This window comes from Equus quagga, chromosome 12 (assembly GCF_021613505.1).
Source record: "Equus quagga isolate Etosha38 chromosome 12, UCLA_HA_Equagga_1.0, whole genome shotgun sequence".
Taxonomy (NCBI): Eukaryota; Metazoa; Chordata; class Mammalia; order Perissodactyla; family Equidae; genus Equus; species Equus quagga.
The window spans coordinates 19,865,150-19,890,076 of NC_060278.1; the positions used below are offsets into that span (position 1 = coordinate 19,865,150).

The following is a 24,927-nucleotide window of genomic DNA, read 5'->3' on the forward strand; positions in this document are numbered from 1 at the left end:
AGATCATAAGTTAGGCCACAAAACAAGTCTTAACAAATTTAAGAAGACTGAAATAATATCAAGCATCTTTTCTGACCATTATGGTATAAAACTAGAAATTACAAGAAGAAAACTGGAAAATTCACGAATATGTGGAGATTAAACAATATGCTACATTCACAAATACGTGGAGGTTAAACAATATGCTACTGAACAACCAATGGGTCAATGAAAAAATCAAAGGGGAAAACAAAAAAACTCTGAGACAAATGAAAATGGAAATACAACATACCAAAATTTATGGAATACAGCAAAAGCAGTCTAAGAGAAAAGTCTATAGCAATAAATGTCTACCTCAAGCAACAAGAAATCTCAAATAAACAACCTAACTTTACTCCTCAAGGAACTAAAAAAAAGAACAAAGCCCAAAGTTAGTAAAAGGAAGGAAACAACAAAGATCAGAGCAGAAATAAATGAAATAGAGACTAAAAAGACAATAGAGAAGATCAATGAAACTAAGAGCTGGTTCTTTGAAAAGATAAAAAAAATTGACACAGCTTTAGTTAGACTCACCAAGAAAAAAAGAGAAAGGGCTCAAATAAACAAAATCAGAAATGAAAGAGGAGATCTTACAAATGATATCACAGAAATACAAAAGATCATAAGAGACTACTATGAACAACTATACACCAACAAACTGTACAACCTAGAAAAAATGGATAAATTCCTGGAGACATACAACCTTCTAAGACTGAATCATGAGAAACAGAAAATCTGAATAGACTGATTACTAGTAAGGAGATTAAGTCAGTAATCAAAAACTTCCCCCAAAAACAAAAATCCAGGACCAGATGGTGATTTCTACCAAATATTCAAAGAAGAATTAATGCCAGTCCTTCTCAAACTCTTCCAAAAATAGAAGAGAAGGGAACGCTTCCAAATTCATTTCATGAGGCCAGCATTACCTTGATACCAAAACCAGACAAGGACATCACAAAAAAAGAAAATTACAGGCTAATATCTCTGATGAACACAGATACAAAATCCTCAACAAAATATTAGCAAACCAAATTCAACAATACATTAAAAGGATCGTATACCATGATCGAGTGAGATTTATTCTAAAGATGCAAGGATAGTCCAACATCCACAAATCCATCAATGTGATATAGCACATGAACAAAATTAAGGATAAAAAATCATAGAATCATCTCAATAGATGCAGAAAAAGCACTGGACAAAATTCAACATCCATTTAATGATAAAAACTCTCAATGAAGTGAGGATATAGGGAATGTACCTCAACATAAGAAAGGCCATATATGACAAGACCACAGCTAACATCATACTCAATGGTAAAAGCTGAAAGCTTTTCCTCTAAGAACAGGAACAAGTCAAGGATGCCCACACTCGCCACTTCTTTTCAACACAGTACTGGAAGTCCTAACCAGAGCAATTTGGCAAAAAGAAGTAAAAGGAATCCAAATTGGAAAGGAAGAAGTAACACTGTCACTATTTGCAGATGACATGATACTATATGGAGAAAACCCTAAAAACTCCAACAAAAAACTGTTAGAACTAATAAATGAATTCAGTAAAGTTAAAGGATACAAGATCAATATACAAAAATCTGCTGTATTTCTATACACTAATATTGAAGTATCAGAAAGAGAAATTAAGAAAACAATCCCATGTACAATTGCATCAAAAAGAATAAAATAACTAGGAATAAATTTAACCCAGGAGGTGAAAGACCTGTACCTTGAAAACTATATGACACTGATGAAAGAAGACATAATTGGAAAGATATTCTGTGCTCATGGATAAAAAGAATAGCGTTAAAATGTCTTTATTACCCAAAGCAATATATAGATTCAATGCAATCTCTATCAAAATTCCAATGGCATTTTCACAGAAATGGAATCCTAAAATTTGTATGGAACCTAAAAAGACCCTGAATAGCCAAGACAATCTTGAGAAAGAAGAACAAAACTGGAGGCATCATGCTCCCTGATTTCAAAGTATATTACAAAGCTATAGTAATCCAAACAGAATGGTATTGGCATAAAAACAGACATATAGAACAATGGAACAGAATAAAGAGCCCAGAAATAAACCCACACATATGTGGTCAATTAATTTACAACAAAGGAGCCAAGAATATACAATGGGGAAAGGACAGTCTCTTTAATAAATGATATTGAGAAAACAACATAGGCACATGCAAAAGAATGAAACTAGACTATTATTTCACACCATACACATAAATCAACTCAAAATAGATTAGAGACTTGAATGTAAGACCAGAAACCATAAAACTCCTAGAAGAAAATATAGGCAGTAAGCTCCTTAACATCGGTCTCAGCGATAAGTTTTTGGATCCAACTCCAAAAGCAAAGGCAACAAAAACAAAAATAAACAAGACACTATATCAAACTAAAAAGGTTTGCACAGTAAAGGGAACCATCAACAAAATGAAAAGGAAATCTATGGAATGGGAGAAAATACTTGCAAATCATATATCTGATAAGGGGTTAATATCCAAAATATATAAACACTTCATACAACTCCAACAGTAAAAAAAAAAATCTGGTTAAAAAATAGGCAGAGGATCTGAATAGACACTTTTCCAAAGAAGACAGAGAGATGGCCAACAGGTACATCAAAAGATGTTCAATATCACGAATCATCAGGGAAATGTAAATCAAAACCACAATGAGATATCACCTCACACCTGTTAGAATGGCTATTACCAAAAAGACAAGAAATAAGTGTTGATGATGATGTGGAGAAAAGGGAGGAGGAAGGGGAGTATCAGGAGAAAAGCAAGCAAGAGTAAAAGAAAAACTGGCAGTAGTAGTGGTAGATTTACACTGTCTGACTTTAAGACTCACCATAATGCTACAGTAATCAAGACAGTGTGGCACTGGGATAAGGATCAACAAACAGATGAAGGGAACAGAACAGAGCATCCAGAATGGAGCCACACTTCCACAACTATCTGATTCTGCAGACTACTTGATTTGAAGACACCAAAACCATCCAAAGGGAAAAGAAAACTATTTTCAGTAAATGGGGCTGGAACAACTGGATAACCACATGGAAAGCAGTAAACCGCACTCCTACCTCACATCAGACAAAAAACTAATTGAAACTTTTTAAAAACCCTGTTTCTTATAAAAGATAAAATCATAAAGCTTTTAGAACATAAGAAAATATGTTACTCGAGTAAATGCCTAGGGGTGGAATGACTCAATCACACAACAGGTGTACGTTTAACTTCCAAGAAACTGCCAAAGTGTTTTCCAACTGGTTATATTCTTTTATATTTCCAGACAGGACACAGAAAACAATAATCATTACACATTGATAAACTGGGCTTTCTCAAAATTAAAACCTTTTGCTCATCAGAAGATACTATCAAGAAAATGAAGAGAAAATCCAGTGTGGGAGAAAATATTCACAAAACATTCATCTGATAAAGGACTGGCATCCAAGATATATAAAGGATTCTTTGAAATCAGTAAGAAGAAAAACACCAACCCAATTAAAAAGTATGCAAGCAATTTTCAGGGCCGGCCCAGTGGCAGAGCGGTTAAGTTCACAGGCTCTGCTTCAGCAGCAGGTTCGGATCCCAGGCACAGACCCAAACACTGCTCATCAAGCCATGGTGTGGCAGCATCCTACATACAAAATAGAGGAAGACTGGCACAGAATTTAGCTCAGGGGCAATCTTCAAGCAAAAAGAGCAAGATTGGCAATGTATGTTAGCTCAGGGTCAATCTTCCTCACCAAAAAAAATATGCAAGCAACTTTTTCAGACACTTCACAAAAGATATACCAATGGTCAAAAAACACATGAAAAGTACTTAATATCATTGAGTATGAGGAAGATGTAAATTAAAACAACAATGCAATACCACTACACATCCACTAGAATGGGTAAAATTAAAAAGACTGACAACACAAATTGTTGACAAGGATGTAGGGTATCTGAACTCCCTTACTTCGCTGGTGGATGTGTAACACGGTCCAGCCACTTTGGAAAAAGGTCTAGTGGTTTTTTATAAAATTAAACAGATGCATATTCCATAACCCAGCAATTCCACGCCTCAGTATTTTCTTAAGAGAAATGAAAGTAAGACTTATACAAGAAGGTTCACAGTAGATTTAATCTTAATAGCCAAATCCTGGAAACATCCCAGGTGCCCATCATCAGGAGAATGGATTAAAAAACTGGATGTACTCACACAATGGAATACTGTTCAGCAGTAAAAAGAATAAACAGCTGATACATGCAACAATATGGATAAAACTCAAAACATGATTCTGACTCAACAAAATGGGACACAAAAGAGTACATAGTATGACCCCATTTATGTGAAATTCTGGAGCAAGCAAAACTAATAAACGGTATAAAGAAATCTAAATAGTGGTTGCTTCTGGGGATCGTAGGGACAGGGACTGGCTGGAAGGTAATATTCTGTATCTTGATACAGACAGGATTACACAGGCATATACATTTGTCAAAATACACTGACTGGTACACTTAAGATTTGTCTATTTCTTCATATGTAAATTTTTGTATACACACAAAAAGCATAAATAAATACTGAATTCTAGTTAATGATATGCATGCAAAATGGTTTAGGGGTAAAGTGTACCAATGTCTACGACTTAATTTGAAACGCATAAAATCAGTAAATTGTTTTCATTACCCTATCTGCAGCTGAAAAACACTTGTTTATATGGTGCCAGAAGAGCTGCCTCATCCTTGGTTGTATCAAGTGGTGTCCCAGCTTTTTATTGCTAATTTATGACAGTTGAAAGAATAAATACTTAGCATATGAATGCCCCTTCATCAAACTGTGGAGAAGCTACTAAAACAGCCCATCACTATCCTAAAATGTTCTGCCTGCTATAAATATGCTGAGATAAAAGCAGTTTCTGCATTGTTAGATGAATGGATAGAGTGATGGATAGATGGACAGTTACGTGATAAAGCAAATATTGTAACATATTAACTGCGGGTTTAATTGTAGAATCTAGGTGGCAGGCATATATGGGTGTTCACTGTACAATTCTTTTAAGTTTTTACTACATTTGAAAATTTTCTCAGTAAAATGTTGAGGGAAAAAATCTACTTTGCAGCAGACGTCAAAATACAGTATCAACATGACACAATCTACGACACAGTTTTTTCACTATATTAAAAAAATGTTTAAGGCTCCTCACTGACTAAAGAAAGAGAGGAGTTGGCGAGGATTATAGAAGATTGCAGAAAGGGATAAATAAATGTTTAGAAAGGCAAGTTCAAAGAACTGAAAAAACGAAAAAGCTTCAATAGAGCTGGAACAACTGACTCGCGCTAGGGAATGATGTACAGAGAGATTCTCACCAGCACAGAAACGACTCGTTCTCCAACTTCTGAGTCAAAGATCTCCTTAACAGTATCATACATAGGAGGCGGAGAAGAGGGGGCATATATATGTGCTAAATTTTTTATAAAATTTCAAGGAGCTGATGGATACTCTAAAGTCCATCCAAAGGCCCCATTTAAGACCCCGTGACACAGATGGTAACTAGAAATCTGAGGGGAATATGAAATTAATATAAGAGAATATTCAGTGAAGAGAAAGTGGCCTAGGCATGAACAAATATTTAAGGGAGGAGAAATAAAGAAAAAAGAAAAAAAGAATAAGCCTGTAAAGGAGATCAAGAATAAGGAGCCCAAGAAGCAGGAGGACAAACAGGCAGCTGAGGTCAGGAGACGCCGAGGGCAGAGCCGAGAAAGGAGCGGGCAGGAGTGCCCAGTGCTGTCGAGGCTGGGGAGGAAGACGTGGAGGGCACTGCTGGCCCTAATTAGAATGGGCTCAGTACAGCGGTCAGGGCACAAACCAGTAAGCATCAGGTGAAGGAGTGACTGAGAATTAAAATTTATTTTAAGAAGCTTGGCTGTAAAGAAAAAGGACGGTTACTTAAAAAAAAGAAAAAAACCTTTTTAAAGATAGGAGAGACATCTGTATGTTTAGGTGCTGATGGGGAAAAGCCAGGAGAGAGACTGAAGACACGAAGAAAGGGAATAAATGACATTAGGGCTCCTGATAATGCTAAAAAAGAGAAGTTGGGATCCAACGTGCAGGGGGAAGTTCTGACCCACGCTATACCCCATACCTTATTCATTTTACAGGGGAAAAGGGGAGGAGTTTCTTGCTGTTGGCGTCTACATTCTCTGTGAAACTGAATGCATGTTCCTTAAAGAAAAGGCTCAAGCATTATTTTCTTTTTAAGTCTTGCATGGCACACTGTAGTATCCATAGAGGAAACATTCAATAAATACTGGGAAAAAACAAAGCTAGAATTCTACACAAAGCCCATCCTCATAACCACAACTAATAAAACTGCTAAATATGCCCCATTAAGTTCCCCAAGCAACCTGGTTCCCCACATAAATGAGGCTTTGTGTTAAATGAAGATTCACCAATAGCGGGGTTCCACAGCATTGGGATTCGAGCTAGGCAGAGACTGCAGCCACCTCAGAGCAGTCACACCAGGCAGCACACTGCAGGACAGGCGACAGGACGCTACTGTAGAAGCCTCTCCAGTCTAACAAAGGGGCACTCACAACGCGTTTACTATCCAACCATCAGACTGACAAGAAAAAGGCTGGGATACCGCTTGTACTGACCAAGATGAGGCAGCTCTTCTGGAAGAACAATACAACACAGCCAGGTGTCTGCCAGCTGCAGACAGGGCAATGAAAATAAGTCACTGATCCCTGACCAGCATTTTTTAAAAAATGAAACAGAATAGATTAAAATAATAAAACATATAGAATCACCTGTAGTTAAGGTAAGAATTGTTTCATGAAACTTTTGTCATATATATATATATATATCAGCGCAAAATATAAAAATTTATTTCTTACTGCGGCTGGGGCAGTGAAAAAAGTTGGAAAGCTACTGACGGACACTATGATGCAGAAGGATAAAGGCTACAAAGGAACTGATTCTATACAAAATCATACAGCTGCAAATCAAAAAACTGTCTTCTCACACGTACAAAAAGAAAAGATGTCTGGTTACATACATTCTCTTATATCATGCAAGAGCACTCACCTACCTGATTATGCAAATACACACGCTGTAAAGGCTGAGGGTGAGCTGAGCTAAGCTTTTTGTGATTTTCGCTCTAAAGCACTTAGATTTCAACATGCTGGCCCTTCCTAACATCAACTACACATTCCAACACCTAAATAGTTTTTTCAAAGGGAACCCTCATACACTGCTGGTGGGAATGCAAACTGGCGTGGCCACTACGGAAAACAGTATGGAGATTTCTGAAAAAGTTAAAAATAGAAATATCATATGACCCAGTTATCCCACTACAGGGTATCTATCTAAACAACTTGAAATCAACAATTCAAAGAGACTTATGCACCCCTATGTTCACTGCAGCATTATTCACAACAGCCAAGAAGTGGAAGCAACCCAAGTGCCAACAATTGATGACTGGATAAAAGAAGATGTGGTATACATATATAAAATGGAATATTACTCAGCCATATAAAAAGACAAAATCAGCCCATTTGCAACAACATGGATAGACCTTGAGGGTATTATGTTAAGTGAAATAAACTAGACAGAGAAAGACAAATACTGCATGATTTCACTCATATATGGAAGATAAACAAACACATGGACAAAGAGAACAGATTAGTGGTTACCAGAGGGGAATGGTGTTGCGGGAGGGCAAAAGGGCTAAAGGGGCACATATATATGGTAACAAATAAAAATTAGACTATTGGTGGTGAGCATGATGCAGTCAATACAGAAATTGATAAATAAAACATACAACTGAAATTTCACAATGTTTTAAACCATCATGACCTCAATGAAATAAAAAAAATAAGAAAATAAAAGTTTTTAAAAATATTCCCAAGTCACTCATCAAAATAAAAAGATCCCTAACGTAGAGACAAAAATACTAAGCTACAAATATGGACAAGCTTTCCCCACTTATCTGCTAAATAACATTCTGTTTAACTAGCTCCCACTTTGCCAATTGTTTTTAAAGTTTCACTGATTATGAAATCTGCCATCCACCAAGCAATCTCAACTTTCTTACACTATATCATATACATTAACCATACATTATATCCAAAGATCTAAGCAGATGTTCTCAAAGTCTGGTCCATAGATCCGTGGGTTCCTTAAGACCCTGTTGAGAGGGCCCGTGATGTCAAAACTATCTTCAATACTAAGGTGTTACTTGCCTGTTCACTCTTGGACATTTGCACTAAGGATGAAAGCAACAGTAAGTCTCCGGAGGCCTTAACAAGAATCAAGGCAGTGGAACTAAAGGGTACCAGCAGTCACTGCATTCTTCAGCACTAAGTAAAGGAGGGAGCAGGCAGTTTCACTTAACAATCTCCTTGACGAAGAGTAAGATTATTAATTTAATTAAGTCCTGATCGCTGATCGCAACTCTTTAATATCCCTTGATGAAACAGGAAGTACACATAAAGCCCTTCTCATTTATACCAAAGTAGGATGGTTGTCTGGAGGGAGAGCACTTGTGTGATTAAGTTGCAAACTAAACCAGCTGCTTTTTTCGTGGAATATCATCTTTACATGAAAAAATACCTGAGAGACAAACTATGGTTACTCAGACGGAGGTATCTGGCAGATAACTTCCCAGAAGTGAACAAGGTGAGCCTGTCACTTCAGGGAAGCAACTGATAGCACTGTTGCCAATGGTAAAATTTCAGTTTTCAAGTGAAAATTAAAATTGTGGAGAACTCAGATCTGCCAACATGAGCTTACGGTTTCCCAATACTTAAAGACGTTTCTCACTGGTGATATTAAATAATGTGATTTCTTTTAATACTGTGTAAAGAAGTATGTCAACATTTGGAAGATCTGCACAACTCAGTGAACCAATACTTTCCAAATGATCAACGGATTAATATATGAGTATTTTTAAAACTTCTCAGCTTTAACTTCTAATACAGTAAATATCGATAAACACATAAACAAAAGCCCTTTGGGAGCCTCAATAATTTGCAAGAGTGTACAGAGGTCCTGAGACCAACAGCTATGAGAACCGGTGATCTACGTTATTGTCACGCGATAAAGAAGTGGAGATCAACTTAAGGAAGTTCCTAAATCACGTAATTCTTTCTCCTCCTCCACGGTTTCTCCAAAACAGTTTTAGCCTTCCTATCGGTGAAGAGCTGCCTAACAGACTTTTGTACGTGTTTGGGGCGGGCGGGGGTCGGGGTGGAGAATTTAATAACACATCAGGTTTTACGAGTAGGAAGGACTCAAAGACTTAAATCCCGAGTCGGCTCTTCCTCTATTTCAGTTGGGCACAAATCTTTAGTGAAATGACCAGCGTGAACGACCACAAGAATCGGGGCCCGTCGGAAGAACACCGACACATGGGAGAGTGGGTACAAAGGGGCAGCTGCGGGGGGTAAATTGCCAAAATCTTGGGTTTTCCTGCAATTGCCCCCCGTCCTCCCTAATGCTCCCGGGTAAGAGGTCGGGGGAGGGGACCTAGAGGGGCCGCCCCGGGATGGTGGCGGGCTCTCCCTAAGCCCCTTCCGCGCCTCGAATCCCTTCCAGCCCCTCCCCACGCCCCACAACTCCTCGACGCCAGCGCCCCACCACCCCAAGGCTCCTCACCACCAACAGGTTCCTGTCCTCTACCAGCTGCCGCTTCCGGAGGATCTCCGACTTCAAAATGTCCATCTCGCTGCCGCCGTTTAAGCTTGAGTTTCCCTCTCCGACTCTGGGATCAAGACTCGCCCAGCCAGGCGCGGCCAACCCACTATAAACAAGTCCAAACACCGGAGGGGGACTGACAGCGGCCGCTTCCGGCGGAAGCTGGGGTGAGCGAGAGGAGGGAAGACAGCGCTCCGGGGCGCCTGCTGTTGACGCAGCCGCTGGGGATTAACGCCTCCTGGCGGCGCCCTCCGGCAGCGCGCCTGTAGTTTCCACTAGTAGAGACACAAATGAAGTTGGACTAAAACAGGAGTCTTCTTCATCGTGCCGAGGTCGACAAGCTGCATTTTCAATGTTATTTCACCTGCTTGTACCTCCTAGTTTAGGTCCAAAAGCCTCTTGGTAGAACATCTCAATTATGTTGATTAAGGCTAGATCCTTACAGATACCAGAAGTTCACGTCAGTTTCTGAAGTTACCTGCTTGCCAAAATTGATGTCCTAGAGAGTGAAAAAACCTGAACAATACCACTAGTTCATAAATATAGAGGAAAAGGGCAGTGTTCATTGCTAGCCTGTTAAATCCCCTGTAAACTTAAGTAACGACATCCATTTAAGTCGTTTTCAGAAGTAAATTTGTCTTTCCACCCTCAGTTCTACATTACTTATATATCTTGGTGATAATATTTACTCAAACTCAGATAACTTTTTTGGTCACGTGTTCAGCAATCAAGATTTTCAATGACATAACTGGAGATGTAATCAGAAAGTCTTTTTTTTTTTTAAGTCCAACCCAAGAAGAAAAATTAAGTTGGGGAGAAAAATTATATCAGAGATTTTAATTTTAAAGACCCTAAAAACTGTTTATAATGCATTTAGTTTTGGTTCTATGAAGATTTTTAAAAAATTATACTTAAGCCATCACTAAGCAATATTTGACGTTAGTTTTCCCCACACAAAAGGAAAGAAATATCATTCAGTTCGGTCAACTGATAATGGGTAAGATGGTTTATCAAAACAAAAGATGATAGAGAATTGTTCATTCCAATTTAAGAAGTTTTTTTATTGTATACATGCATGTGTGTTGGTTATATTTCATGTAAAAGATATCTGACTTTCGCCCAAAATAAATCAACATAGGGAAGTTAACTCACTCTCTAACCCAAGATGCTTTGCGAATTTTTAGGGCTTTTGAAAACAAGATATTTTACAAAGAAAAGGTCCTTGAACTAATAAATACAGTAACATTCTTCCATGGATATCTGTTTCCTGAGTCACTTATAATTCAATAAGCAAATAATTTATTAGCATTTTCCTGATTTATGCATTAGAGATTATGTATGACACAATACTTGAAGGGTTAACATGGAAGACAGGAACAGTAATAGAAGTTTACAAAGCACAAAGGAACAGCTGGCCAGATGGGAGACAGTGTAAAACAGAGAAGATACTGGCTGCAGTAAACAGGCTCCTTTAAGCTTAAGACTTTCATTGATTTTGATGGTTATGTTAACACGTGCATTAAATCCTGGTTAAGGCCTGAGAGAGATGAGTACTTGAACAAGCAAACTGATGAGTAAGCCTTTCAACACAGAAGGGGAAAAGATGACCAGGGAATTTATCCTGACTCTAAGGGAAATAATGTATTCATTTTTAAAATATGCATCCCATCCCATCATAAGTTATTTAAAAAGTGAAGTATTGGAAACAACCCAAATGTCCTAAATGGGGGAAATGGTTAAATAAGTTATGGTTCATCCATACAACTGAATAATAGAGAACATTAAAAACCATGTTTCCAAAAATATTCAATGATATGAGAATGCTCATGATATATTTAGTAAAAAACTAGAATAATGAAACTGAAAATATGGCATATAGTCTCCATTTGGCAAGAAAAGCATATAAATCTAGAAAAATCATTGGAAGGTTGTTATCTGTCTGGTACCACTGCTGACTCTTCTTCTTTATACCATAATTTGGTACAAATTCCATAATTTGGAAAAAATCCAGATAGTCATTTTCTGTTTTATTTGTTATTGAAATTCTTTATAATGTTTTCCAGCATAACTACCTTAGAAATTATATATGATAAATTTTAAATAATGCCAGTAAAAGAAAGCAAAGGGTTATACAAGAAGAATATTTTTTTAAATCTTCATAATTATTCAATCAATATTTAAATGTCTTCTGTGAGCTCCAGACTACATTAGGTTCTGTGGCTTAAACCAAATACGAAACATAGTTCCTACCCTTGAGGATGTTACAGCTAGCTTGGGAATCAAGAAATAGATCCTGGGGGCCCGGCCCCATGGCTGAGTGGTTAAGTTCACACAGTCAGCTTCTGCTGCCCATGGTTTTGCCGGTTCGGATCCTGGGCATGGACATAACACCTCTCATCAAGCCATGCTGAGGTGGCATCCCACATAGCACAACTAGAAGGACCTACAACTAGAATATACAACTATGTACTGGGGGGCCGTGGGGAGAAGAAGAAGAAGAAGAAAAAGAAGATTGGCAACAGATGTCAGCTCAGGTGCCAAGCTTTAAAAAAAAAAAAAAAGATAAGAAATGGATCCTAGGGCAAGCCTGCTGGCATAGTGGTTAAATTCACGCACTCCACTTCCGTGGCCCCGCGTTCACAGATTCGAATCCCAGGCGTGGACCTAGCACCACTCTTCAAGCCATTCTGCATCCCACATAAAATAGAGGAAGATTGGCACAGATGTTAGCTCAGGGCCAATCTTCCTCACAAAAAATAAAAATTAGAAAATTTTAGGGGCCGGCCCCATGGCACAATGGTTGAGTTCACACATTCCACTTTGGCAGCCTGGGGTTCCCCGGTTCTGATGCCGAGTGCGGACATGGCACAGCTTGGCAAGCCACGCTGTGGTAGGCGTCCCACATATAAAGTGGAGGAAGATGGGCATGGATGTTAGCTCAGGGCCACTGTTCCTCAGCAGAAAAAAAAATAAAAAAAGAGGAAGATGGGTGGTAGATGTTAGCTCAGGGCTAATTGTCCTCAAAAGAAAAAAAATTTAAGTTAAAAGAAAGAGATCCAGAAAAGGTAAATTATGTAAGATAAATGTGACTTCATCACATATATGAGGCTATAATAAAATACTCACAGAAATTAAAGATGAGTCATTTTCTAAAAGAAGAAATAGTAAAAATCCATATATGATTGATGAGATGATTCCTTTTTTGGAGTAACTCATACTAAGAGATTATTTGCCATTTCTAGGAACTGGAGGAAATACTGAATTTAAACCTGGGTTTGTTTTGTTGCTGTCCTAAAGGATAGAAAGTAACTTTACTTTTTTTTCCCCCCCTAAAGATTGGCACCTGAGCTAACAACTGTGGCCAATGTTTTTTTTTTTTTTCTGCTTTATCTCCCCAAATCCCCCCTAGTACGTAGTTGTATATCTTAGTTGCAGGTCCTTGTAGTTGTGGCATATGGGACGCCGCCTCAATGTGGCCTGACGAGCGGTGCCATGTCTGCGCCCAGGACCCGAACCCTGGGCCGCGGCAGCGGAGTGTCCGAACTTAACCACACACCCACAGGGCCGGCCCCTAACTTTACTCTTTTAAGCTGTACAATCGAATACAGTCTTCGGCGTGCCTCAGAATAACCTGGAGGACTTTTTGAAATGCAGAGTGCTGGTCCCCATCCCCAGAATGTCTCATTCAGGAGATTTGGGATGCCCAACAATTTGCTTTTTGATCACATTACCAAGTGAGATAGCCGCCGTGGATCCAGAGACCACACTTTGAGAACCCCTCATCTAACACAGTCATGCGTCACTTAAGGATGGGGATACATGCTGAGAAATGTGTCCTTAGGTGATTTCATCGTTGTGCGAGCATCATAGACTATACTTCCACAGACCTGGAGGGTATAGCCTACTACACAGCTAGGCTGTGGTGGTACTAATCTTATGGGACCACTGTCGTATATGCAGTCCATCCTTGACCAAAAAATCATCATGGGTGCATGACTGTATATTATTTCAGAATCTCTCTGGGGGAACCAAAGTGGATGTCATAAACTTGGCCTGCATGGAGTCTTGATAAACAGGAGCGGAGGAGGAAGCCCATGTCACTGGTCTGCAGCACTGTCATGGGCTCCTCTCGGGATGCCCACCCACTCACGGTGATGCTTCTGTTAATGTCCTAATGGAAGAGGGCAGGCTCCCTTAGTCTCCACCCACATTCACACGCCTGCTTTGTGTAGTTACACCATGGGCGGGACCTGACCTGATCTGGACCAATCAGAGTCTGTTCCCTAGAAAATTGACAGTGGAATTGAGTCAATCTTCCCAAGACACAGGATATATAAAATGTTAATTCGAGAGTGGCGGCTAGCCATTTCAGCGGCGTGCTGGAGCCAAGTCAGTCCATACTGACCTGAAAGAGCTGATTGCTAAAGTTTTAGGAATTTTATGAGTCAGCCATTAAGCATAGCAATTATTAAAAGCAAATGTTTATTTACAATTAAATACATTATATTCTAAACAAAGGTAATAAGGACACAGAATCTATTACGTCCTAATTTTATTACTGCATTTTACTATTATTTATGCTTTTGGAGTTAGTTATGACTGTTGCATCTTTGTGGTGGAAACACTATATAATGGTGTGCTACTGCCCAGCTTTTACTGACTCCACACTTGAGGTCGCCATATTGGTAGTTTGAAAGCAGCCATAGTGGGAATATTTACACCACAGAAACTGGCAAATGCTACAAATCTGGACTTGATTTATTGTTTTGTTGATTCTCTACATTTTAAAAAGTTATGGAGAAAATGTTAACAATACAGATCAGGGTTTCTCAACCTTGGGCCAGATCATTCTCTCTGTGGGGAGGGAGGTCCCTGACTCTACTCATTAGATGCCAGTAACACCCCTTGTATAGTTGTGACAACAAAATGTCTCTGGACCTTGCCAAATGTCCCCTGAGGAGCAAAATCTCTCTCCAGTTGAGAAGCACTGATACAAACTAAATTTAAAGTGTTATGTCTGTAGCCATTAGATAGCAAAGAGGACAGAAATTTGAGGATTCAAAACTTATTAGCTAATTCAATAAAGAAGTCTCTCACATCATTGACAAACAAGTGAAGTTCTGACGTGTATCTTTGTTGCTTCACTTTTGTCTTATTCATTAATTTAAGCCACCAGCATTCCTGTCAGGGCGAGACTCATTCATCAGTTATAACCACAGATTGGCTCAGGATACAAGAATTCTGCCAAAATCAAAGTCCTGGGTGAGAACCAACTGGCTATATGGAATTTATAATAAAGAGTATTGTATAGTTTATTATTATGTATAAATTGTGTCCTCCATATCCTTTATATCAGTAAAAATTATATAAATACATGTGCACACTTCTTTTCCTTCAGAAAGCCAGATTTTAAATGTCTACGAGCACAGCACTGGCAATTATCTACCTCCCATGTGGACTTGCTAAACGGTTTAGCAAAGAATGCTGGAATACCAGGAAAGAGGAGTAAAACAGATTTGCAAAAAGAATCATGAATGACAGACAATGGAGAATAACCTCTGAGGCCCTCTGGATTTCCAGTTCTCTACTCCAGTTCTTCCTGGAGTCTAGCTTGCATCTCCATACCAAAAAAGATGACTGAATCCTTACACTAACTTTCGACCTTTTCAAGGTGTACTTTTTGCACATTTTAATGTTTCTGAATTCAGGATGCATTCTACAAACAATGTGTTTGTAATGAGTGCTATGGGGTTCTGCGCAGACATTTTCAGGGCCAAGGCACCCATCCCCCATGTGCTGGGACTAGAGAAGACACAGCTGCAACCTCACTGGGCCCAGCTCCAGGCTGCAGGGACCTGCCTCAGGCCAGGATACAGCCTCTCCCAGGGGGCGCCCACAACCGACAATGGACTGACGCAGAGATTCCAGGACCCAGCTGCGTTGCCTCAACTTAGGGCAACTCTAAAGGGTCATTCTAGTTCCAGAGCTCCCCATAGGATCACAGGAGGTCTCAGCATCAACTATACTGCAGTCCAGCTTCTCCCTCTGCCAAATCCTGCCTTCTTCATTTCCTTACAGATGCAGCTCCAACAGCAGTCTCTAAGAAGCCACAAACACTTTGCATGTAAAGAAAAGAAATGCTTTGGCCGGCAGACGTAGATACCTGGTTCATGTCTCAGGAAACTATTAAATTGGCATTCTAGTTTTTACATCAGTCATTTTTGTGAATATAGTCAGCAGAGTTACTCCAGAGCCTCTGGTAACACAAGCAAAATCGAATTTAAGGATGCTAAACGTTGAGAAGCAGAGCTTGGATCCTGGTGGATCTGCAAATATCGATAGCCCTGTGAAGCCCAGGCTGAGAGACCGGCTGACAATCCCCACCGACACCGTCTTTTCTTGAACTTTCACAGGGGATCAAGTGAGAGGGAAACCCATCCACCACATGGGTCCACTTTCCTACTTCCTTGACATTTCTTGTCTACTGCAGTCTCCCTTTTTATTCTCTTTGTTCCAAAGCACCTATACTGTTTTATTAGTGGAGTATGTGAAATGAATGGAAGAAAGAGTGAGTTCAGGAGAAAAAAATCAAGATGAGGAACAAGAAGGGAGAAATAACCAAGGATACAAAAGGAAATATGAGAAATACTAATGGCAACTCAATGGCAATAAATTCGAAAACCCGAAAGATATGAATGATTTCCTAACAAAAATTTAAGCTACCAAAATTGTTCAACAAAAAGCATAAAACTGAAATAAGTAATTACAGCAGAGAGAAACAAGAAGTGACTGTAGGTCCAGATTTTAAAAGGCACCAGATCCAGACTTTATCACTGCTGAGATTCATGTAATCTTTAGAGAAGAAACAACTCAAACTTTCTGGTCTCAAAACCCCTCTCTATTCTTAAAAATTCTTGAGGATCTGAGAAAGCTTTGCTTATGTAGATTATATCTATCCCTATTTACCATACTAGAAATTAAAACCGGAAAAAATGTTAAAGTATTAATTCATTTAAAAATAACAGTAATGAATGAATTACATATTAATACATATATTTTTGTGAAAATGATATTTCCAAAAAGTTTAGAGAAGAGTGGCATTCTTCTGCACTATTGCAAACCTCTTTAATGTCTAGCCAAAGTAAAAGAAATCTAGATTTTCGTATCTGCTTCTGCATTCAATGTGTTGTAATATGTTATTTGGTTTGAAGCATATGAAAGAAATTTAGCCTCACACAGATATGTAGCTGGAAAAGAGGAAAGTATCTTAATCAGATAATTGTGGACCTTCTTCTCTGATACTATACTCAATTATGACAAGTGGTAGTTTTCTAAAAGTTAATTTCAATATGGAATCCGAAACTATACTGATAAACTTTTCATACTCTGTTACATTAAAGTCCATTGGTCTATCTTGAACTTTGAGTGGATCTTTATTCATACATGATTTTGTAATATCATGCATTGGTCATTTTGAAAATATTAGTTCACTGATTTATGCAGATCTTCCAAATGTTGACATACTTTATTACACAATATTTTAAAAATCACATTCATTAATATTATTCCCTCCATTCATCAAAAAATCCTTATAATTATCGGGAAGATATTAAGCTCATGGCGGCAAATACAATTTGCTAATTGTAAAATGCTAATTTTTACTGAAAGCCTGTATTTTATCACTAGCAGCAAATATTGTCAGCTGTTTCCATTAAGTGACAGGCTCACTTTATTCATCTGCAAGAAAATATCTGCCAAAGACCACAATTTGTCTATTGGTTATTCTTTTAAGTAAAAGTAGTGTCCCATGAGCAAACAGCTAGCTCAGTTTGCAATTCAAACAACTCCACCACGCTTTTCCTAGAGTCAACCATCACAATTCAGGCTGCAGCAGAAGAGTGCTTCCTAAGTACTTCCTGCTTCATCATCACACAGAATATTAAAAAGATGCCTGCTCACGTGTCACGATTTGATAAAATCATTTTATAATTATTATTTATATTATAAATTATAATTTTAAAATGAACTGCTTTGTTAGAACATTTTTAAGTGAAATTGGCTTTTTGTGAGTGTGAGTATATAAGAACGAAGAATATGACTACTAGTTTGGTTTAGTGCCACTGCTTTGATTTGTGCCAATGCATCAGCAAACTTACTATTGCTTTTGTACCTTCGGTGCAAACGTTACATTTCCAAAAAGTAATGTATAAATCCATGTTTCACTTATAATTTCTACAGAGTGGGGTTTTTTAGTAGGAGAAAATGATCTTAAAGATCACATGGAAGTAAACGTTTCCGATGATAGTCATAGAAATGGTGAAAAAGTGTATTGTAGTATTGCTTCTGCTCTGAAGGACTAAGTGCTAGAGGAACTGCTGTCTCATCATAAACAACTAGAAAAAACAGGAAAAATATATGAAACAGCTATTTTTCAGACACTGGGAAATAGGTAGAAAAAGGCTATGATTCCTAAGAGAAGGGGGAGAAATGAGGTGAGCCCTAGTCCTGGATTACTACCTAGAGGCAGTTTCCAGGACACAGTGCGGTACACGAAACCCAAACAAAGCCAAATTGTCTTACTGAGTTGTGGAAAAAGAGACTGCAGTTCTGGGAGATTGAGAAGGTACATTTGTGGGGCAGAACGGCAGAAGGGAGGGAAGTGTCCAGGGGGAGATCTTGAGAGATGTGCAGAGGGGTCCCTTCAAATCACTGACTGAATCCTGATCGGAAGATGTTTGGATGAAATTGCCACGACTGAGTGCAGAACCATCATAAGGCAGTGAGTCATGCAATGGCCAGAGCTCACACGGGGATGGGCATACACCAGGCACGGGATAGTCTTCAGAAGGGAATCACCCAAGTGGTGGGGCTAAATTATCTTAGACTGAAGGCTGCTCTGGCTCACTCTAACAAAGCAGAAAAGCAGGCCTCAAATGGATCAACCTGATTCCAACAAACTTAACTGCATGTCAGATCAAAGGCCAATATTTTTGAAGGAATACAACCAACTACAGCACTCCAAAATATAAAAATCTAGTGTTCTGGGGCCTGCCCAGTGGTGTAGTGGTTAGGTTCGCATGCTCTGCCTTGGTGGTCCAGGATTCACAGGTTCAGATCCCCACTGCAAACCTGCACACTGCTCATCAAGCCATGCTGTGGCAGCATCCCACATACGAAATAGAGGAAGGCTGGCACAGATGTTAGCTCAGGGCCAATCTTCCTCACATAAGTGAATGAATGAATGAATGAATAAATAAATAAATAAATAAACATAAACCCAGTGTCCTGAGATCCAAACAAAATTACCGGGCATGCAGAAAATATAACCTGTAATAAGGAGGAAAATCAGTCCATAGAAATAAACCTAGAAATGAGAGAGATGATGAAATAGGAAAGGTTCTAAACCAGCTTTTTTGTGGGTGTGTGAGGAAGATCGGTCCTGAGCTAACAACTGTTGCCAATCTTCTTCTTTTTTTTTGTTTGAGGAAGATTGACCTTGAGCTAACATCTGTGCCAATCTTCCTTTATTTTGTATGTGGGATGCTGCCACAGCATGGCTTGATGAGCAGTGTGCAAGTCCATATCCGGGATCTGAACCCATGAACCCCAGGCCACTGAAGGAGAGAGTGTGAACTTAACCACTATGCCACCAGGTTGGCCCCTAAACCAGCTTTTATAAATATGTTCCAGATGCTCAAGAATGTAGAGGAAAACATAAACATAACGAAGAGAGAAATGGAAGAAAACAAGACCCAAATGGAACTTCTGGAGATGAAAAATACATTTGAAATTAAAAAAATACACTAATGGCATTAACAGCAGATTAGACAGCACTGAAAAATATCAGCAAACTTGAAGACATTGCAGTATATATGATCCAAAGAAGAAATAGAGCAATAAAGATTGAAAAAAACATGAATAGAGCATCAGTGACCAGTGCAACAGTATCATGGAGTCTAATGTATCTGTAATTGGAGCCCCAGAAAGGTTGTAGATGGGAAGATAGTTCAAGAAATAATGGCCAGGGCTGGCCCCATGGCCTAGTGATTAAGTTTGGTGTGCTCTGCTTCAGTGGCCCGGGTTCAGTTCCCTGGCATGGTCCTACACCACTAGTCAGCAGCCATGCTGTGGCATCCACCCACATACAAAATAAAGGAAGATTGGCACAGATGTTAGCTCAGGGGAAATCCTTCTCAGGGAAAAAAAAAGAATGGCCAAAAATTTTCAAAATTTGATGAAAACTGGAAAACACACAGATCCAAGAAGCTCATGAACCCAGCATAAAACTACACCAAGGCACATCATAATCAAATTTCTGAGAAGTGATAAAGGAATATGTTAAAAGTTGTCCCCTAAAAGTCATTATATAAAGAGCAATGAAGTAAAGAATGACTACAGACTTCCTATTAGAAATGATGCAAGCCAGAAGACCAAGGACAATTTTAAAGAACTGGAAAAAGAAACTCTGTCAATCTAGAATTCTACAATCTGCAAAAAATCTATTGAAAATGAAGGTGATCTAAAGACTGTTTTTGGACAAATAAAAGTTAAGAGGATTCATTAGCAAACCTGAACTACAAAAAATGGTAAAGAAAGTTCTTCATATGGAAGAAAAATGATGTAGAAGGAAAAAGAAGAGTGCAGAAACGGTAAATATGAGAATATATAAATGATTTTTTCTAATTTTTAATCTTTTTAAAATAAAGGTAATTGGCTATTTAAATTAATAACTGCATTAAATATAAATTGATTAAACAGTACAATTGAAAGGCAAAGATTATCAGACTGGTTTCAAAAAAACAAGACCCAACTATATGATGTCTACAAGAATCCCACTTTAAACATAAAAACGCAAATAAGTTAAATGTAAAAGGATGGGAAAAGATATGGAAAGGATGGAAAGGACACATGCAGCCATTAATAAAAAGAAATTGGGAATGACTATATTAATAAAAGGAAACTTTGAAATAAGGAATACTACTAGGGAGAAAGAGAGATATTTCATAATGGTAATGATGTCAGTGTATCAAGAGGACGTAACAATCCTAAATGTGCATGCACCTAATAACATAGCATCAAAACACATGAAGCAAAAACTGTTAGAACTGAAATGAGAAGTAAACAAGTCCACAATTATAGGTGGAAATTTCCACACATTACTATCAGTAATTGATAGAATAAGTAGACAGAAAATTAATAAGGATATTGTAGGTTTGAACACTATCAACTAACATGACCTAACTGAAATTTTAGAGCACTTCACCCTAAACTTCAGAATGCATACATGCTCTTTTAAAGTCCATTTGGGGGGCTGGCCCCGTGGCCGAGTGGTTAAGTTCGCGCACTCCGCTGCAGGCGGCCCAGTGTTTTGTTGGTTCGAATCCTGGGCGCGGACATGGCACTGCTCATCAAACCACACTGAAGCAGCGTCCCACATGCCACAACTAGGAGGACCCACAACTAAGAATATACAACTATGTACCGGGGGGCTTTGGGGAGAAAAAGGAAAAAAATAAAATCTTTAAAGTCCATTTGGAACATACACTAAGACAGATCATATTCTGGGACATTAAACAAATCTCAGTAAATTTAAAAGCATTAAACCATACAAAGTATGTTGTCTGATAAGAAATAAACTAAACTAGAAATAAACAACAGAAAAATATCCAGAAAAATCCCCAAATATTAGAAATTGAACAACACACGTCTAAGTAACCCATATGGTCAAATGAGAAATCACAAGGGAAATAAAATATTTTGAACTGAATGAAAATCAAAACACAGCATAGAAAAATTTGTGGGATGGAAACAGAAATCTCCAGGCCCTGATGGATTCGCTGGAGAAGTTACCAAATATTTAAAGAAGCATTAGCACAAATTTTGGACACTTTCTTCCAGAAAGTAGAAGAGGAGTGAATACTTCACAACTCATTTTATGAGGCCAGTGTTCCCTTGATACCAAAACCAGACAAAGATAGTATAGAAAAAGAAAACTACAAACCAATATCTCTCATGAACTTAAACACAAAATTCCTTTAAAAATGTTAGCAAATTGAATCCAACAACATATAGAAAGAATTATACATCATAATAAAGTGGTATGTAATGGTGGTTCAGCATTCAAAAATCAATCAATGTTGATTTAATTCACCATGTCAACAGGTTAAGGAAGAAAAATCATGCGATCACATTAACTGACAGAGAAAAAACCATTTGGCTAAATCCAACACCCACAGCAAAAGACACACAGAAAACTAGGAAAGAATATTTTTGAAAAGTCTACAGCTAATATCATATTTAATGATGAAAGACTGAATGGTTCCCCATTAGGTTAGGGAAACAATCCAAACATATATCAGCTAATGAATGAATAAGAAAACTGTGGCACAATCCACTCAAAGGAATACTATTCTGCAATAAAAAAGGAACAGCTGAGAAATGCAACAACATGAGAAAGTCTCAAAACATTATGCTAAGTGAAATATTCCAGACACAAAATACAACATAATGCATGATTCCACTTATACGAATTCTTAAAAAATTAAAACTATAGTGATATAAAGCAGACTGTTGATTGCTAGGAGCTGGGGCTTAGATTGAGAATTGACTACAAAGGGAGATGAAGGAACTTTTTTGGGGTGATGGAAATACTTCGACATCATGAAGTGACAAAAAGGATCCTTCCAGACCCTCCCTAAACTTCATATTGTCTGATATATTCCACACTCCTATTACAACCATTCCTTAGCACCCTCCATCCCTCTCTTCTCCTGTGCTAACCACCACACCCAAAATATACACACTTCACCAGTTTTTGGAAGAGGGTGCTGTTTGTGACAGCAGCTGCTACAGTTCATAGCACCCAAAAGGAGGGGCAAAACATTGCAAGTTGGCAATAGCAAAGGTCATGAGAAAAGCTGACTATGAACAGCTCCTGAGTGTTAGAAACATCTATTAAAACACATTTATATGCTATATTTCATCAATTTTAAGATGTTCTTTTTTTCACATTTTAATTTCTCTGAAAAAGGGATGCATCTTTCATTTGATGACATCATGCTATTATAATTGGGTACGCAAATTTTTCTTTCTTAGTGGCAAATTTTTTTAAATGGTGCACCTTAGAATTGATGGCTTCCACAGAGTCAATAAACTGCAGAAAGGCTGGACAGAGGATACGTTACACAGGATTTTGCTGTGGCTTACAGGCATAGGAGAGCAGAAATGAGAGCCAAGGCACAATCCAGAAGACTGGTATCCATGCCCTGGGCCAGTCTCATGTTACGTTTGAAATTAACAGCCCTGTCCCCACCTATGCCTGTCCTAGTTAAGGCTGAGGAGGTGCCCTGGCAAGTGGTATCAACAGACTTTGGAACAAGTCACTGATAGAAATCGCTTGAAGAGATAGTGGTTGAGAAAGGTAACAAGAGCAGGTCCCATCTCCAGCAGGTGGCGCCACACACAGAGAAGACAGATGGGCTTGGGCCCGGCTTGCTCAAGGCAGAGTCTGGTTGGGTAACTGCATTACGTAATTAGGTAACTAAGGAACTTAACCAGTGCTACTAATGGACTAGAGGACAGAGCCTCAGTACTATAATCCCTTAATCTTTCTAGACTTTAGTTTCTTCACCTGTAAAATGGGGAATAATCATAGCACCTGCCTAATAGAATTAGTGAGCTGATTAAAAAGAGATAACACATGTAAACGGCTAAAAACATTGCCTTGGATATGATAAGTATTAAATAATTTTACGTATCATTGTGGTCATTTCCATAAATATTTTAAAATTTATCCACTCTCAATCACTCTTTCAACAAACATTTACTTAGCAATTATGATGCTAGGAGCTGAGTAATTTATTGTATTTTGTTACTATTCTTTGTGTCTTTTTAGTCTGCTTAGAAATGGCCAGTGGCAAATGTGAATTCCTCATAACTCTTACTTACCCTCCTCAATATACTTTTGTTTTATTTCTGTTCCATCATCCTGCCAGTTAAGCAATTGGTTGAAAATAGGGCTGGAGTTTTTTCCCTTTACATTAAAATCAATACTATTGATTCATCAGGGAATATACCAGATGTTAGCATGCCAACAATGATCTAGAAAAACACACAAGACTGAAAAGAGAGAAGTAGAAAATGGCTTTGTCACTTACAGAGATGTGATTGTAGGCCAGTCATTTGCAAAATAAATACTTAACTGGCAGAGATTTTGAGAGAAACAAATGGGATGATGTATGTCAAAATGCATAAATTTATTATATAAATAGACTGTAAATCATAATAGGTTTTTGTTATCAAAAATAACACGATTTTCGTTTGCTTGATGAAGAGTCTTAGTAATTAAATATATTTACATAACTTCCTACTAATGAATCCCCACATTTGTCTTAGAAATAATAAGAAATAATATATTACTCTGAGTTTATATACCATTTTTTATTGTATTGATGAGAGGAAATTAAGACTTATTAATGGGCACTAGTGCTAGATTTAGAATCTGTACCTCCTACTTCCCAAATCTGCACTTCTCCCCTTGGATTCTAAGCCCATCTAGCATTTCAAAAGGGAAAATATACATATAGACTGGAGGTTTCTCAACCCTGGCTGCTCACTGGAATCATCTGGGAGCTTTTGAAAAATATTAATGCCCAGGCCTTACTCTAGATCAATTCCATTCAGAATCTCTGAATGGCCAGTCTGGACATTAGTCATTTTAAAAGCTTCCCAGGTGATTGTAATGTCAAGAATCACTAGTGGAGAATTAACATCAGCTATGCAACTCGAAAATCACACATGTGCTACAATACATTTTTCAATGCCAGCGTCTCTCCTGAAATGGTTTTGTTGAGTATCTACTTCACACAAGGCATAGCACTAAGTGTTGACTGCCAAGGTGCCCTTTTTTTGTATTCGCATTTATTTGCACCTTTCTTGTGGTTAATAGTCTGCCTTACTGTATGGTTATTTTTGTACTTATTTAAGCCATCTTTTAGAATATACCTTTCTTGAAAGCAAGAACTATTACAGTGCCCTTTAATGGCAGTCATTTGCTAACTGTTTTAGTTGCCCACCTTATAATTTCACCTTGGAATGGCCTGTATCCTATCTTCCCAAACTTAATTCCCACCATGCACCTCCTCTCGGATTATTACACCCATCTTCTCTTCCTATTTTCAACTCTCATCTCCACACACTTTATTTTTGTTCTTCATAGAAG

General features: G+C 38.2%; 1 protein-coding gene across 2 annotated transcripts in view; it reads right to left on the reverse strand.

The window, feature by feature from the left end:
* The window catches only part of PRPF18 (pre-mRNA processing factor 18), a 46,155-nt gene extending 36,312 nt beyond the window's left edge, over positions 1-9,843 (reverse strand). For both annotated transcript variants that reach the window (XM_046679642.1, XM_046679641.1), the window contains exon 1: positions 9,669-9,843. In XM_046679642.1, the coding sequence (XP_046535598.1) occupies positions 9,669-9,734 (66 nt within the window). In that variant the 5' untranslated portion in view covers positions 9,735-9,843. The remainder of the gene's footprint in view (positions 1-9,668) is intronic.
* Between the last annotated feature and the right edge of the window lie 15,084 nt (positions 9,844-24,927).